Genomic DNA, 16086 nt, shown 5'->3' on the forward strand with positions numbered 1-16086 from the left:
TTCTATAACATCATCTATTGCTTTTTCTTTCCGTTCTGTTTTCACAGAAAAGTAAAACAAGCATAAAAAATTACATCCTCGATCACAAAAAATCTTACAAAAGCCAATTTACCGTTTTACAAGATCAAGCAAAAATACCAAAATATAAATAAAAGTCGAAAAAATAAAATCACGCAAAAAGTAACATAAAACTGAACGAAGTCCATTTTATCAGACTATGTAAATTTGAACTAAATCGTTTTTGACAATTTAAGATTATTCATAGGTAGTTAAATGCTATTCAACGTAGAATACCGTGTCTTTTGCCCCGTTTGTCAATTTTCCCAGAACATTTATTCATTGGAACGATACACAGGGAAAAGACAGTTCACATCTACGCTAAATACAGCTTTATATAATATCTATCTCATTTAGTTCAGTACATATCCCCATATCTCATCTCGTAGGAAACGCTCTCGGAAAGCGCGGTCACATTAATCTCTACGCGAGACAGCCAAACAACTTATTAGAATTTCTTGACAGCTTCGACGACTTGTTTGGCAGAAACTCCGAACATTTCCATCAAAGCAGCGGATGGACCTGAGCGTGGCAAACCAGTGACAGCCAATCGTTGGACGCGAATTCCAGTTTCCATGGCGACAGCGGACAGAACAGCTTCACCAAGACCACCTGAAAACGGAAAATGAGTTTTTGTAAAACTATTGAAGAGTCCGAATTTTCAAAAATAATCTTAAATCGGATTGTCGATGCTTCAATAATGTGTAATACGTATCGAGTCCATCGTTAGTTGAAAAACACAATTTCAAATATCCCAAAAAACAAGAACAAATTAAGAACAATCTGAACCTGACATCCCAGAAATTACCAAGAAAATACCTAAAAGCCCCGATGAGTCATAAGTTTACTAAAAAGATTGGCCGAGGCCGATACAAAATCTGTTCCTCTAAAACAAAAATTGAAGTCGACCAGGCAACAATAATCATCTACCAACCTTCTGGATAATGGTCTTCAATGGTGACAATATTTCCATTGCAAGCTTTAGCATTTGCGATGATTCCTTGGACGTCCAATGGTTTGATACAGAAAGGATCGAAGACACGAGTATTGATACCTTCAGCTTTCAAAGTTTCGTGTGCTTTCAAACATTCGTGAAGTGTTACACCAGCACCAATCAAGAGACAGAAATCTGAAGCTGTTTGTTTAACGACCTGTTAAAAAACAATTTTGAAAAATATGTCAAGAAGTGAAAATATTCAGATTCTGATACAGCGTTTGAGGTCGTTTTTTTTTATATTACAATTTGTAGGATTATTTTTTTTCCAGATTCTGAGGATTGCTTTAATCAAACTTGAGGTTGACACTAAAACCTACGAGAGAAAGGCTTTATTTTTCAATTTTTGAATGAGAGTAAAATTTATGAGAAGATACAAAAATATGATACGATTTTTTACCTTTCCTTTGCCGGCTTCGAAGACCTCATCGGCACCGTACAAGATAGAAGTAGCTGGTCGGCTAGTTCTGATGTAACACATATTGGGTGTGTTGGCGCACAATTCGACCGCGCGTTCGCACGACACGGCATCGGAGGGATAGAAGACAGTGCAGTTGTTGATGGCACGGAACATAGCAAGATCTTCCAAAGCCATTTGAGATGGACCGTCTTCACCTATATAGACATAAAAAAAAACTTTGGAAAATAAACACATCCGCAAAACTGTCGAAAATAATTCTCGTATTTTTAAATCAATCTGAATTTGGCTTAAACTTTGGATTCATATGCAATTTGAACAAAATCAGCAAATTACTGTCCAAGAACTTTGCAGTTTAGAAATTTTGCAGAATGGACCAGGCTTGAGTCGTGATTTTTTCTTGGGACTTATTTTATTCGTAAAGTATTATTTGCTGGAGTTTCCTTCTAAGGACCAATAATAATAGGGACTCACATCAGGGGGGTACAGAGGCAGGGTACTAACCCATAGGGTACTAACTTGATTTTTTACTAAAATTTTGTTTAGTACCACCCACCCATATTTAGCACTACTTCATTTTTGCTGTAAAAAATAGGGACACCACCCCTAAAATCTTAAATTTTACAGATTAGACCAAGAGAGGGTACTATTGTTAGTTTTTCAGACTGAAAATTGCCAGATAATTCAAGCAAACTATCAATGATGGAGTCAGAAGCTTTTGTCCTTTGATTTACATCACACACTTCTTGACCATTTTGGAAGTTTTGTCTTTAAAAAAATCAGAAAATTTCTCAAAAGAGTAAAAAAAATTTGTCGATTCATACAATTTCAAATCAAAAAAATTAACATTTGAGAAAAGTCAGAATATTACAACAAAGTACTTTTTTTATTGAAAAACAGCAAAATTCTGTGAAAAAGTACCCAAATAGTATCCTGTACTTGCTTGAAGAGTGAAAAATACACACCCCCACCCCCAAAGTAGTACCGGGTACTAACTTTTTTGAAATGCAAAAATAGACACCACCACCTGGCTATGGGTCAGTACCCTGTGTCTGTACTCCCCCTGCTCACATAAACAATATTTAGAAAAGTGTAAAAGTGTCACCTTCCTAGAAAAGGTGCAAGTCTCTCCCAGATTGAAACAACCGAAACTTACCGATGGAGACACCAACGTGAGAGCCAGCCATTTTCAATTTAGTTTGAGAGATAGCACCCATACGGATTTGATCATATCCACGGGACAAGAAACAGGCAAAGGCGCTTGCGAACGCCACCGTGCGGTCTCTTGTGGCGCATCCCATACCGACACCCAACATGTTCTGTTCAGCGATGAAGCATTCGACGAAACGGTCTGATAAAAGGTAAAGAAAAATCGAGTGTTAAGTATTTGGAATTAAATTTGTTTCACTCGATCTTTAAAAGTAAATAACAGCCAGATGACAGCTTTTAACTTCAGTGAATTCTCAGCTTGATAAGGTTACCAATCTACATAAAAATATGGAGCTAATGATACGAACCTGGGAATTCTTTTTGGAAGGTGATGGCGAAAGTCGAGTTCTTGGTATCACCATCAAGGGCAACTACACGGTCTGAAGATCGACCCAATTTAGCCAATGCGAGACCATAAGCTTTTCGGGTAGCCTCTTTGGCATCAGCTGCGTATGATGGTTTCTCTGACAGCACGATGGCCGACGGGTCAACGGGCTTGACGTCATCCACAACCACTTGAGTGTTCAATTTCTCGCCTGCAAGAAAAAAGGTTTTGTAATAACAATCATTTTTACTGTATGATGACACAACTTAGGGCTTGGACCGCATACGAACAAGGCGTCGATTATTTGAAAGCAAACTGACTGTGAGGGCATGAATCTTCGAAATTTAGAAAGCAAAACTCACCAGATACATTCTTGTCGACCATTTGAGCTTCAATAGCAGCAATGGCATCATCAGCTTTGGCACCGAGAGCTTTTCCATGCCAGTTCATCTCGTTCTCAACGCCAGGAATACCTGATATTCAAAGAACAAGAATGTTTTTAGGACTGAAGAAGATGAAAAGGGCTTCTTATCACTTTAAAATCACTCAAAAAGTTCCTTTAAAATAAATGTGAAGAGACGTTTACTTTAAGAAGTGTATTGCATTTTTTATGTTTTTTTTTTTTGGGTTGAGTAGAATGTAATAATTTTTAAATAATTATACCTTTTCCTTTGTACGTCTTTGCCAAGATCATGGTTGGTCGTCCCTTTGCTTGTTCAGCATCAAAGTAAGCACGGCAAATTGCTTCGATATCATGTCCATCAACAACAATAGCATTCCACCTGAAATTAGAAATGAAGTAAAACAATCATTTAAAGACAATCATTTTTGGTTCTTGATGGAGCTCTCATAGGTGCTCATAAGTTCAGGTTAAACGGAAGGGAAAAAACTGGTATTTCAAAAATGATAATAATGAAATTCTACCTAGAAAGAGAGAAAAAACTGGTATTTCAAAAATGATAATAATGAAATTCTACCTACCCGTAGCTTTCCCATCTTTTTTGGTAAACATCCATTTCGTGTTGTAATGAGGTTGGATCACTTTGTCCCAAACGATTAATGTCAATGATACCAACCAAGTTGTCCAATTTGTAGTACCCAGCAAAGTTAGCAGCCTCCATGACAGAACCTTCAGCACTTTCACCATCACCCATCAAACAGAAAACGCGGTAGCTGTAAAAATAATAAAATTTGGTGTACAATGATAACGCAATGCAAAATGGTAAATTTACCATGAGCTGTGACCAAATATTGACAAATTCCTTCTTTCCAGTTCTTTCCTGTCTTTTTCAAGACTGAAACTCTGCAGACAGGGAAAGTTCAACAATCCAAAGAAGAAGAACTTATAACGCTATAAATGTTTTAAACATTTGAACTTTAGAAGTAAGTAAGTCTGGGACCACAGTCATAGATGACCCAAAGGCTCCTCTTTCGAGAACTAGGGGAAGGCTCCACTTACCCTCAACCCTTCTCTTAATTGCTGAGCATCAAGCAGAAAGGCATCAAGTACCATTTTGAGAATCTTTGGTTTGACCGGGCTAGGAGTTGAACCCACAAACTTGTGTTGTGCACCGTAGCTGGATGCTCTACCCCTACATGCACTACAGTAGGAAGAACAGCTCATTGAATCAATAAAGAACAGAAGTTTTCTTACCTTCCTTTGTCCAAGTATTTTCCAGTGTATGCCATACCAGCAGAACAACTTAGACCTTGACCCAAAGATCCAGTGGCCACATCAACAAAGTTCAATCTCTGTGAAAAACAAAATCATTCATTGTTAAGGTCGCGATACATTTCCCTACACTTTTTCACAAAATTACTAAAAATAGCGAAGCAAAGAAAAATGTTGACAGATGTTACACCATGACATTTCCTCTATCACAAATCCTTCTTGTTTTCAAATGTGCATGTATGCACAATAACTGCCCCTATCTCCTCCTTTTCTATTGTAAAAATTTGTTTGCTAAGGGGATTAACCTTTTAACAATAGAGATTGGCTGGCTCCTCTTTGGGGAATATGTGTTAGAATCTGTTTGGAATCTAATTTGGAATTTAAATCTTTGTAAATGTGAAGCCATGTTAGAGGCTCACATTGTTAAACATTTCCTATTTTTAGTAAATTTAGGAAAATGTGTAGGGAATATTAGATTGTCAAAAGCAATATGTTTATGTATCACGACCTTTAAGTGGAGATCCTTTGCTTATTGGGAGTAAAATCCTTAGATATCTTCAGGCCTTTAAACTGATTATTTATATATTATATAATACAAGCATTATCTGGCACTATCAGAAAAGGTAAAAACAAGCAACATGCTGAATGGACCTACCTGATGATGAAACTTAGATAGCAATAAGGAGAAAAACAATCATTAAGAAAATATAGCGCTTAGCGAAAATGCATTAAATGTCATCATTGATTGTTGATGGGGAGGGGGGTTTAGGGAAAAAAGAAATAGAAAGTTCCGGTTGCAAAATTGCAAAAGTTTTATTGACAATTGAATCATGCTTGATGGTGGCATTGTTATCAATAATTTTTTTAAGTGAAAAAGCAAAGAAATGTATGGAAAAAGCCCAATTCAAATCTGCAAAAACGGCGATTTCCGGCATATTTCCGGCATTTTCGGCCGGAAAAATCTTTTTCTCAAAAATCGGACTCGACAATGATTTGGGCATTGTTAATACGCATCTTTGAGCAAAAAATCAGCAAAAACTAATGATAAAATCTCGAGAAAATGCCAAAAAACCTGTTTTTTTGGCATATTTCCGGCATTTTCGGCCGGAAAAATTTTTCCAAAATCGGTCTCCGTCACATTTTAGGTATTATCATTTTGCATCAGTGTGCAAAATTTCATAAAAAAATACAAAGTACAGCTCGAGAAAATCAAGAAATACCGTTTTTCCGGCGAAAATGGGCTGCACCGGCGATTTTTAGAAAGTTCCGGCTTCAAAACTCAGTTCTATTGACAATTGAACCATGCTTCATGGTGGGCATTGCTATTAATAATGTTTTTGTGTGAAAAAACAACAAAATATAAGGAAAAAGTCCGATGAAAATCTGCAAAAATGGCGATTTCCGGCATATTTTCGGCATTTTCGACCGGAAAAAATTTGTTCTCAAAAATCGGACTCGGCCAAGTTTTGGGCATTGCTAATACCGTCTTTGTGCAAAAAATCAGAAAAAACTAATGATGAAATCTTGAGAAAATCCCAAAAAAACGGTTTTTCCAGCATTTTCGGCCGAAAATATTTTTCACATTTTGAGCATTACCATTTTGCATCATTGTGCCAAAAATCAAAAAAAACTAATGAGCCAATCCTGAGAAAAGCTGGTAACAGACGGACGGACGAACGAACAGACGAACGAACGGACGGACATCGGTTAATTTATAGGACCTCTACCCACAGATATCTGTAAAGCCCAAAGGGCTAGATTTGCGGCTTTTATCAAAAAGTGAAGCTCATCTTTGGAAGGATTTCCTACCAGAGTCACGTGACTAAAATATGCAATTTCACCGGTTTGAGAGATGTGAAATAGCGTTTGTCGCCTACGTTTTTTGATCTCGCGCTCCGAAAACAATTAAAATGCTAGATCCTATCCATCGGCACGAAATTTAAAAAGTCAAATTTTTGCTTCACTTTTTTTTGCTGGAGAAAGCTTAAAGTTGCAAATCTGTGCCTCTACCCCACTGGGGTAGGTCCAAAAAGTAGAGGTCCTTAATATTGTAAACAATTTTGAATTAAAAATTAAACCATAATATTGTTGAACTTAATTAAAATCATTGAATGTTTAGTAAAGTTTTTAAACCATGAAAAGTGTATGGACAAAAGAAACAAACATACTGGTGTAGGATGGCCTTCCAAATCATTTCCAAGTTTTCGTAATTGCATAAGTTCGTCTTCACTGAAGAGACCAGCCATACACCAAGCAGCATAGAGGATTGGGGCAGAATGACCCTAAAATATGGAATACAAGAACAAAGTATTATTGAATGTAGCATACAAGCTGAAAGTAAAATAAACCAACCACAGTTTGAGCTTCTACTCATAGCTAAGCAACTTGATAGATAAAGTGAAGAAAGTTTACGTATCATTCTAATTTTGGGTCAGCTTTCGGCTATTGTCAATGCAAATCCTTACTTTAATTTGGCTTTTGCTGACACAAAAGTGCTTACTGTACCATAGAACGCAGAATTGTTTGTCAAAGCGCAAATAAATCTGAATCGGAAAGGCTGGTTGGTAGCTGACATCATCCACCAGCAAATTTTGTTTATATTGTGAAAACTAACCTTAGATAAGACAAATCGATCACTAGATGCATCCCTTGGATCGCTTACTGAAAATGAAAAAAACATAGTTTTGATTCCTTTTTATTCAGGTATTATTTCATCACAAATTACCACAAGTCACTAAGAAGACTGGAAAAGATTTTAGGAATTTTTAAGGAAATTTCATTCATTTGGCCAGTAATTTTTTCACAAGAATGATTTGAGCAGGGGTCTGGTGGAAACCCCTTAGAAAATTTTGTCTGAAATGACCTTTAGAAACACCTATTTTAATTTAAAATGAATTCCTCTTTTAGTTACAAGCGCTAAGTATTTATCTTAGCCTCTAATCATCAAATTTCAACCGGACAAAATGAAAAACTGAGCTTCAGAATGGCCCGTAGAAACTACAAAATGACCGGTATTTACCGATTATCGGCTGTTATTTGCAGCACTGTTTTAGTTGATCAACTTTTTAAAGACCAACTATCAAATTGTGGAAAATGCAAAGGAAAGGGTTAATTCTAAATTTTCAATACATAAAGAAGCAAACAAAATAATACCTTTGTACTTCATGGTGTGGAAGAAAAGAACAGATGTGAGCTCAGCCATCGAGCAGCATGATGTGGGATGGCTGAAAGAAATGTTTGAGTCAACATATTACCTTCCATAATAACAAATATGTACGAAAGGCAAAAGTGAGGTCAACATTGACTATGGCTCAAGTCTGTCCAAAAACATTGTTTACGACTAATTACAATATTATATTTAAGAATCCATCATCATTCCCCACAGGAAAATTTTGTTGATAGTTGAAAAAAAAGATTTTATTATATAGGTGTTCTGATTCATGCACTTCAAATATTGAAATAAGTTTATAACCATTGAGTTTAAAGCCCGAAGGGCTAGAAGTTCAATCTCTAACCTTTCTCAGGCAAGAAAAAGTGAAGCCTCTGGAAGCCTTAGAAATAAAAAATGCGCTGCATTTTTGACAACAGATTGATCTAGCAATTCCTTTGTTTACGATTGATATTTTTTTCTAAATTTAGCGGTAAATTTTAGTTTGCTTGGCTTCAAATCCTACCAAGGAGATTGACTTCTAGCCCTTCAGGCTTATACTTCATTGGTTATAACTGTTCCAAAATGAAATAAAGCAATTAAAAATTTCTTACCCAGATCCTGCAGCATTTGTACATTTGATGCTCAAAATTCGAAGTTTGTTGGCAACATCTTTCAAGTTTTGGATTTTCTTTTGGTCTGGGCAGTGATATAATTCAGCCATTGTAACTGTAAGAAAAAAATTTAAACTTATACTGTAAATGTAATCTTATTCTTTACTTTTTTTAATTGCAATAATTTTGAAACAGATTAAGATGACATCCCATTAGAAGTAATCTCATTTTCTTGGGGAAAACAACAATAAAATAATGTACCCCACATTTCCCTTCAGGTGAAGGGTTCCATGACAACTGGTACTAGAAATAACCCTATGTCAGGCCACCTGCTCAGCTATTTTTCATTTTCATGTATTTATTTGCATAAACTCAACAAGAATTAAGGCTTGAGGACGCGAAGTTTTTTTCGCGTTGGTGCAATGCAACATGCTCCATCCCACCAACATGAAACGCTTTCTCCTGTCTCAACGCCACTTTTCTTTTTACCAATCAAAGTGAAATCTCACTATTGTCCCTGACAGGGCTGCAAATAAATATTTTTAGTCAATCGGACATCATGTCCGACAGAAATGAAATCCTGTCGGTCAAACTCAAAATCCTGTCGGTCATTCAGTGTATATATTTTTTTAAAGTTACGGAGAAAGCGAGTAGGAAAAATAAAAGTTACCTTTGAACAGTTTGTTACTGTATATAACAGAGAAATTGATTCGATAAAAGTGATCTTAGAAACACCCTTGGAAGTTACGAAGAAAGCAAGTTGATAAAAGTTAACTTAGAAACACTCTTAAAAGTTACGAAGAAAGCGAGTCGATAAAAGTTAACTTTGAAACACCCTTGAAAGTTACAAAGAAAGAAAATTGATAATAAAATTGATCTTAGAAACAAAGAAGGTTACGAAGAAAGCAAGTTGACCAAAGTAGTTTAGAAACACCCTTAAAAGAGTTACAAAGAAAGCGGATTGATAAAAGTGATCTTAGAAACAAAGAAAGCAAGTCGTAAAAGTTAACTTAGAAACACCCTGAAAGCTACAAAGGAAGCGAGTATTAAAAGAATAGGCTAAGTAAGAGACAGGGGTGTAAGAGATTTATTTTCAACTCTCAAGTTAATGGTTTATTCCTTTTTTCATTCGGACATCATGACAGACACAAAAGATTTTCAGTCGGTCAAATAGCTTTTTCAGTCGGACATTGACCGATGACCGACGCTTATTTGCAGCCCTGCCCTGAGACAATGGAGCAAAATTGATTCGCATCAATTTTGCTCCATTATCTCAGGAACAAAATCAGCGTGTCTTTTGGGTATTTCCCTCACTTTTTGTCCACTAGGCATCAAAAAGGGCACTTTTCTAATATTTTTTCTCAAAAAAGGCTTTTTTCACCATTATTTTCACAATTCTTTAAGGGCAGCATCCGATAACCAGACACTAAAAAGGCATGGCAACTGGTCTGCCCACAAATAAATATGACTAACATTTTCGCCCACAGCACAAACCCTTGCCTTGTCTATTCATTTCTTTCACTTTAGTATAATCAAAGAGGAGTGCTAGGGTTGCCAGCTGACGCAATGGGCAGCCCGACTAGAAAGGAGCAAAAAAAACTACCCTTACTTGCTGGACTAATTTGAACAAATTTCAAAGTTCAAATTTTCCTATTTTTCCAACCCTTAGTGGAACTAAGGTTTAATTTTCTGATTTTTCCAACCCTTACAGGTACTGTACTAAAGTACTTTTGTTTTTCAGGTTTCCAGAAGTCATACCCCCCCCTTCAATATTGTACACTGCTTTGATAATAAGCTGTGTATCTCAAACTGACAAAAAAAACTAGTTTAAGTCACTCAGAGTACTGGGTTTGCGAGATAGGTATGTCCTAGAGAGATTAAATTTTGAATTTTTTGTCCATTTTTGCCACCTTAGAGGGACATGTTTTTTAATTGTTTCGTTTTTGGCATTTTCAAAAAAGCTAAATTTTGATTGGGATAACTTGGAGGTCCGAAATTTTCACAGGGTGTTAGTAGTGATGATAGGACCCCAAAAAGTTCTTTTCCCAAAATTCTAGCTGTTGTAGGGGCCGGTTAGGAGCAAATTTTAGCATTTGCATGTGTTTCTGAAAATGATCTAAATCAGAGCTAAAAACCCAGGAAGTTGTCTATCTGACCAATGATTCTCATAGAGGGATGGCAATTAAAGCAGCCTATTGTTAAAAGGCCCACATTTTCCTATCGTGGGGCCCTTTTTAGAGCACTTTTTTAGCACCTATTTTCCCATTGACAATAAGTGCCAAAACACCAAAGTAAAAGGCTTGATAGGGTATAAGACTTCCATAGCTTCTTTTGAAATAGTTAAATAGTCAAGTTATTAACACCAATATAACAATTGAGCTGTTAAAAGGCCCGTTTGGAGCTAAATTTAGCATTTTTCCACTGAAAATACTGCAGCAGAATTACTAGTATGTTTCTAAACACCTAATTAAAAGGCTGGAGTTGGTGTAAAACCTTCATAACTTCCTTTGAAGTAGTTTAATAATCAAGTTATTAACACCAATAAAACATTTGAGCTGTTAAAGGGCCTGTTTGGAGCTAAATTTAGCATTTTCCACTGGAAATACTGCAATTTATTCTGCTTCTCTTACTAAAATTAACTTTACACCTAGTCTAATTTTTGCAAAATTCAGCTCATTTTGAGACCTAGGAACATAAAATAACCTTATGAAGTTCTTCCAATTGTGTATCAAACAGTAATGATAACTTATTTGATGTTCAAACAGGTTCAAAACCTTTTCAGGGTCCAGAATCGAGCAAATATTTAACGTTTTCCGTTAAAATACTAAAATACTGCTCGTTTTTGGTCCATTTAACTATGACAAAGATCACAAAAAAGACTTTTTAAGCTTCATGAATGATCCAAGCATCAAATAGCGCCTAAATGAGCTATAAAATAATAATAACCTTCGGGTAATCAAATTTTAGCATAAAAACATGGCCTTCAAGAACTCTAAGTCTACTCTATGCTAAATTTTTGCTCGTAAAAGGACCCTAGAATGCTTTATATCGGCCAAATTTGGTTTTTCTATCTTTTTGAATGCCTCAAGTATACATAATATCAATATCATAGTTCTTTTGTGTTTATCTTAAATGTGCTAGTTGATTAAAAAAAAGCCACACCCAATGCTAAAAACATGCTCATAATGGGACCATACATCCATTTTTAGTGATTGCTTATGTTGGTATATTGATCTTATAAGGTATAAAAAGGTATGTGCAAAGTATTAGAGTCATAGCAGAAAAATTGACAGAGATACAAGCCTCTAAATCCAAATGCTATGTATTTGCTCCTACTAAAATGCTAAGTATTGACTCATTTTTGGACCGCACTTTGTTGAAGCATAAGTCATGACAGATTTAAGCTTTAGAAAAAATTATTTTAAATTTTTAAAGTTCATCTTTTCCACGCAACCATCATCAGGGCATAATTTCAATTCATTCATTATATTAGAAATTAATGATGATTTCCCAAGACCCCTGAAAACGAAACAATTAAAAAACATGTCCAGAGAGACTATTTCCCAAAAATGTCAGCCAAAATTTTCAAACTTTATCTAAATTTCAAGAATTTATGACCCTTGTAGGAAACCAATTTGTTATTCAACACTTTTTGTACACGTTTGAGGGACTGTAATGAAAGGTTAGCACTGTACACTGGCCTTTCCATCCGCCATATTGAATTGTATGCAAAAATTATGATGGCCGAATCGCCGTGGTGAAATTCCTTTAGAAAGTATGCAACACATATGCAAAAAGAAAATATTAATATAAAACTTATATGCATCATTGGCATTATTATAAAGTGTAATCTTGTAGAAGAAAGATTAAATCTGCTTCTTTTGAAAACTAGAAATTGTCAAATTCGCTCATCTCTTAGAACAAGCACTTCAAAAAACCATAACATTAGACATAAACTACAACTAAAAAAATCACCCGCAAAGGTACAAAAATCATCCTTATTTGGCTGACAGTAAATTATTCTCCTGGGAATAGAAACGGCAGACGATCAAATCAAAACATTGATCTGAACCCGCTGAAGGTGTGACGTCATAATTAACTGCTTTCAGTTTGCGTGTTTTGAAAGCTTGATGCGTGTGCTCCGTCTTGGTGAAATTTTTTAATGGCATGAAAACAGAATATGCAATGTCTTTAAGAAAAAATTTCTAAAAGGCTTTTGTTGTTCTGTAATTAATTCTTTTTGGATTAAGAAATTCCATCTTTTATTGTTCTAATGATTATAATATTTCTTTAATTATAAGATGCTTTGTTGTCTTTTTAATCTTTGTGTAAACTTGCATATGTGTTGCATACTTTCCAACTAAATCCAACCACGGCTTTTTTGTTCCTCTATTTTTGCATACAATTCAAGATGGCAGATGGAAATGCCAAAAGAGAAGCAGCTAAATGCCGAGAAAACGCAAGTCGTCATTTTCCCTGAATTTCCTGATTTCCCGATTAAATCTGAAATCGGGTAGTATATCATTTCGGGATTCACTTTCGTTTTCAGACTTGTTCGCGAGAGTTATTTGCGTCATCTCAGATCTTAGCTTTTAATCAAAGAGAAAGTTAAATCACGAGAAGACGCAGATTACTATTTACATGCTTTTCATTATAAAATAACTATAACGTGCTTAGCTTCAACATTGGCTGTGACAGAGAAAATCCTGAATTATACAGAGTGAGGCTAAATTGTTAACTTTAGGTGATAAACCTAATTCTCGGACACTTAAAAAAAGAAGGGCTCAGTGGTAAACCAAGAGATGATTGGAGTTCCTGCAGGTTCCTGAGAAAAAGTCTGAAGAAATCACTAAGTCCGAAAACGAAAGTGAATCCCGAAATGATATACTACCCGATTACGGATTTAATCGGGAAATCGGGAAATTCGGGGAAAATGACGACTTGCGTTTTCTCGGCATTTAGCTGCTTCTGGCGAAAAGGTTTATACCTCATACTCAAGCAATCTCACTAGAGTGCAATCGAACACATCTTTAAATGTCATCAAACATAATTGAATTTCAATGGCATTTGTGTACGATCTGGTTGTTAATTCCTTTTGATTGAGATTGTCTGGAACTTAGGGGCCTGCCACCTAGACTATTTTTCAAACAGGGACCGTCTAAATACTATAAAGGGGTTGCATAAAGGGGTTGCCTAATTTTGAACCCCGAATTATGTATAATCTAAACTATTTTCTTGCAGTTTTTTTAAACAAAAGAAAAAATAACTCTCCCCTTTTGGCACTCCAGTTTATTCTGCTTTTTCAGCATAGTAGAGAAATGAAGCCTCAAAACTTGTTGGTAATATAATTAGCTTATCGCTTATGTCTTGAAACTTAGAGAGTCCTTCAAAATTCAAACATGGTTGCAAAATATAGAGGATAAGAAGTCTTTCAATAACCTTCCAACATTCACAAATAGTATGGAGAAATATACTTACTAAGTTTGTTGTTTTCCAATTTCAAGAATGTACTTGAATTCTTTGTTCCTCACCAGTCAGTCAGCAAAGTCTTGCAACGTGCGTGATTTGCTTGGAGTGATCCTTGATGAAAAAGCCGCCTTTTATCTACACTTTCGACATCTTGAACCTCCTACGTGGTGCTTCGTATCGCAGAGCAAAACGGGTATGCATTAAACAAATTAGCAAAACGGAGGAGAGCAAAACCGTACACATCAGCATGAAACAGCATCGTTTTTATCATTGTAAACTCAGCATTGCTTTCATGCTTTCATATAATGACACTTTGCCAATTCAAAATTTACAAATTAAACACTTATTATCGCACGAAAGTTAAAAAAAGGAAATGTGAAATACAGAAATGAATGAGAAATTTGCCGGCATTTTCCTCAAGACGTACCCCCGCCTTTCGCAAGTGGGTGTTACGATTACTCGACGCCTTTTCCTGTACTGCGCCCATTTCACAAGAAAACAACATAAACTTTCTAATTTCTGGCAATCAAAATGCCTCAATCTTTCAATGCCCTCTCACTTTCAATAGAAAAAGTGGTCTACAAAATGTCAATCTTGGTAAAAAACACGCCCGTGCCACTCCCTCCTTTTTCTCGGAATTTTAGTTCCCAGTCCTCAATATTTCATTAGGCGAGCGTCTCTTTCACTTTCGGTTTCAATCAGTACAGAGGTTGGATATAGAAGTCACTTGACGGGAAGACGAAAAATGGCTGACAGAATGACGTACATTTGATCGATATTTGTTTTGATTTTCTCCTGAAAGTAAACAATGTCATAAGGCCAAAATATGGCTGGAAATTATTGACCTGAACAGCTTTTATTCTCAACTTTATTATTGGTGAGAAAATGGATAGAGAAGAGCCACAGGATGAAGAAAAAGGTATCCAAAATTTACAAATGCTAAATTTTTGTTTTGTTTTTAATTATAGCTAAAATATTTTTTAGTTAAGATGTTTGAACAGAGAATGTAGAATTTTTCTGCTTCACAGACAAATATTCACTTACTTTTTCCTCCTGTTTGTGGCTTCTACTCTCACAGTCATAAATCATCCAAATTCTATAAAAATGGATATTCTGTCTGTCCCCGCCCCTCAGAACCTGACTGGGGACCCCATGCTGCCGGTTAGGATCCTGTTTTTTTGGTATTGAAGATATCTGACAGGGTCCTAAATTTACTTTTTCAGTATACTTCAGTTTGATTTGATAATATTCATCTGTCCAGCTTGTTGAGCCCAACACGTGTAATAGACCTTTCCGCCTTTCCATCCGCCATATTGTATTGTATGCAAAAATTATGGTGGCCGAATTGCCGTGGTGAAATTCCCTTAGAAAGTATGCAAAACATATGCAAAAAGAAAGTATTAAATAAAAACTTACATGGTTAATTTGCATTATATTAAAGTGTAATCTTGTAGAAGAAAGATTAAATTTGCTTCTCTTGAAAACTAAAAACAATTATATTCACTCATCTCTTTGAACAAGCACTTCAAAAAACCATAACATTAGACAGAAACTCAAACTGAAAAATCACCCGCGAAGGTAAAAAATAATCCTTATTCGGCTGACGGCAAATTATTCTCCTGGGAATAGAGCCGCCAAATGATCAAATCAAAACATTGATAAAGTGTGACGTCATAATTACTGCTTTCAGTTTGCGTGTTTTGAAAGTTTGATGTGTGTACCGTGAGATTGGGTAACTTGCATCAGTGGAGGCTAACATGCATAGCCCACAAATGAAAGACCTGGCTGGTCATTAAAATACAACTACGCAGCTCTGCTCGCAGCTGTAGTCTACCATTTTTGTTTTGATTTAACTTTGTATTTTAATGACCAGCCAGGTTTTTCATTTGAGGGCTATGCATGTTAGCCTCCACTGATGCAAGTTACCCAATCTCACGGTACTCCGTCTTCGTGGAATTTTTTAATGGCATGAAAACAGAATATGCAATGTCTTTAAGAACAAATTCCTAAAAGGCTTTTGTTGTTCTATATTTCCTTTTGGATTAAGAAATTCCATCTTTTATTGTTCTAATGATTATGATATTTATTTATAAGATGCTTTGTTGTCTTTTTAATCTTTGTGTAAACTTGCATATGTTTTGCATACATTCCAACTAAATCCAACCACGGCATTTTCGTTC

General features: G+C 35.7%; 2 protein-coding genes across 2 annotated transcripts in view; one reads left to right on the plus strand and one right to left on the minus strand.

Moving 5' to 3' along the window:
* LOC136809735 (transketolase-like) lies at nt 1–14017 on the minus strand. Its single transcript, XM_067066283.1, has 14 exons — nt 13916–14017; nt 8438–8552; nt 7829–7899; nt 7290–7336; nt 6844–6957; nt 4658–4755; nt 3985–4176; nt 3667–3785; nt 3366–3476; nt 2987–3214; nt 2626–2820; nt 1452–1666; nt 992–1208; nt 1–669 (listed from the first exon to the last, which is right to left on the minus strand). The coding sequence occupies exons 2-14, from the start codon at nt 8545–8547 to the stop codon at nt 506–508; spliced, it is 1881 nt and encodes a 626-aa protein (XP_066922384.1). The 5' UTR covers nt 8548–8552; nt 13916–14017; the 3' UTR covers nt 1–505.
* A 576-nt stretch (nt 14018–14593) lies between these two features.
* The window catches only part of LOC136809734 (FYVE, RhoGEF and PH domain-containing protein 6-like), a 41235-nt gene continuing 39742 nt past the window's right edge, over nt 14594–16086 (plus strand). The window contains exon 1 of the mRNA XM_067066281.1: nt 14594–14825. Coding sequence (XP_066922382.1) covers nt 14792–14825 — 34 coding nt within the window. The 5' untranslated portion in view covers nt 14594–14791. The remainder of the gene's footprint in view (nt 14826–16086) is intronic.

Source organism: Clytia hemisphaerica, unplaced genomic scaffold, assembly GCF_902728285.1.
Source record: "Clytia hemisphaerica strain Z4C2 unplaced genomic scaffold, Clytia hemisphaerica genome assembly, whole genome shotgun sequence".
In the NCBI taxonomy this organism is placed as follows: Eukaryota; Metazoa; Cnidaria; class Hydrozoa; order Leptothecata; family Clytiidae; genus Clytia; species Clytia hemisphaerica.

Bases quoted from the DNA above. Each gene is read 5' to 3' on its own strand.
- LOC136809735 (XM_067066283.1), bottom strand. From the start codon at position 8,547: ATGGCTGAATTATATCACTGCCCAGACCAAAAGAAAATCCAAAACTTG. The intron at 7,337-7,828 runs GTATTATTTTGT...TTTCATTTTCAG, and splicing joins CCACACCATGAAGTACAAAG to TAAGCGATCCAAGGGATGCA. The intron at 6,958-7,289 runs GTTAGTTTTCAC...TCCATATTTTAG, and splicing joins ATCGATTTGTCTTATCTAAG to GGTCATTCTGCCCCAATCCT.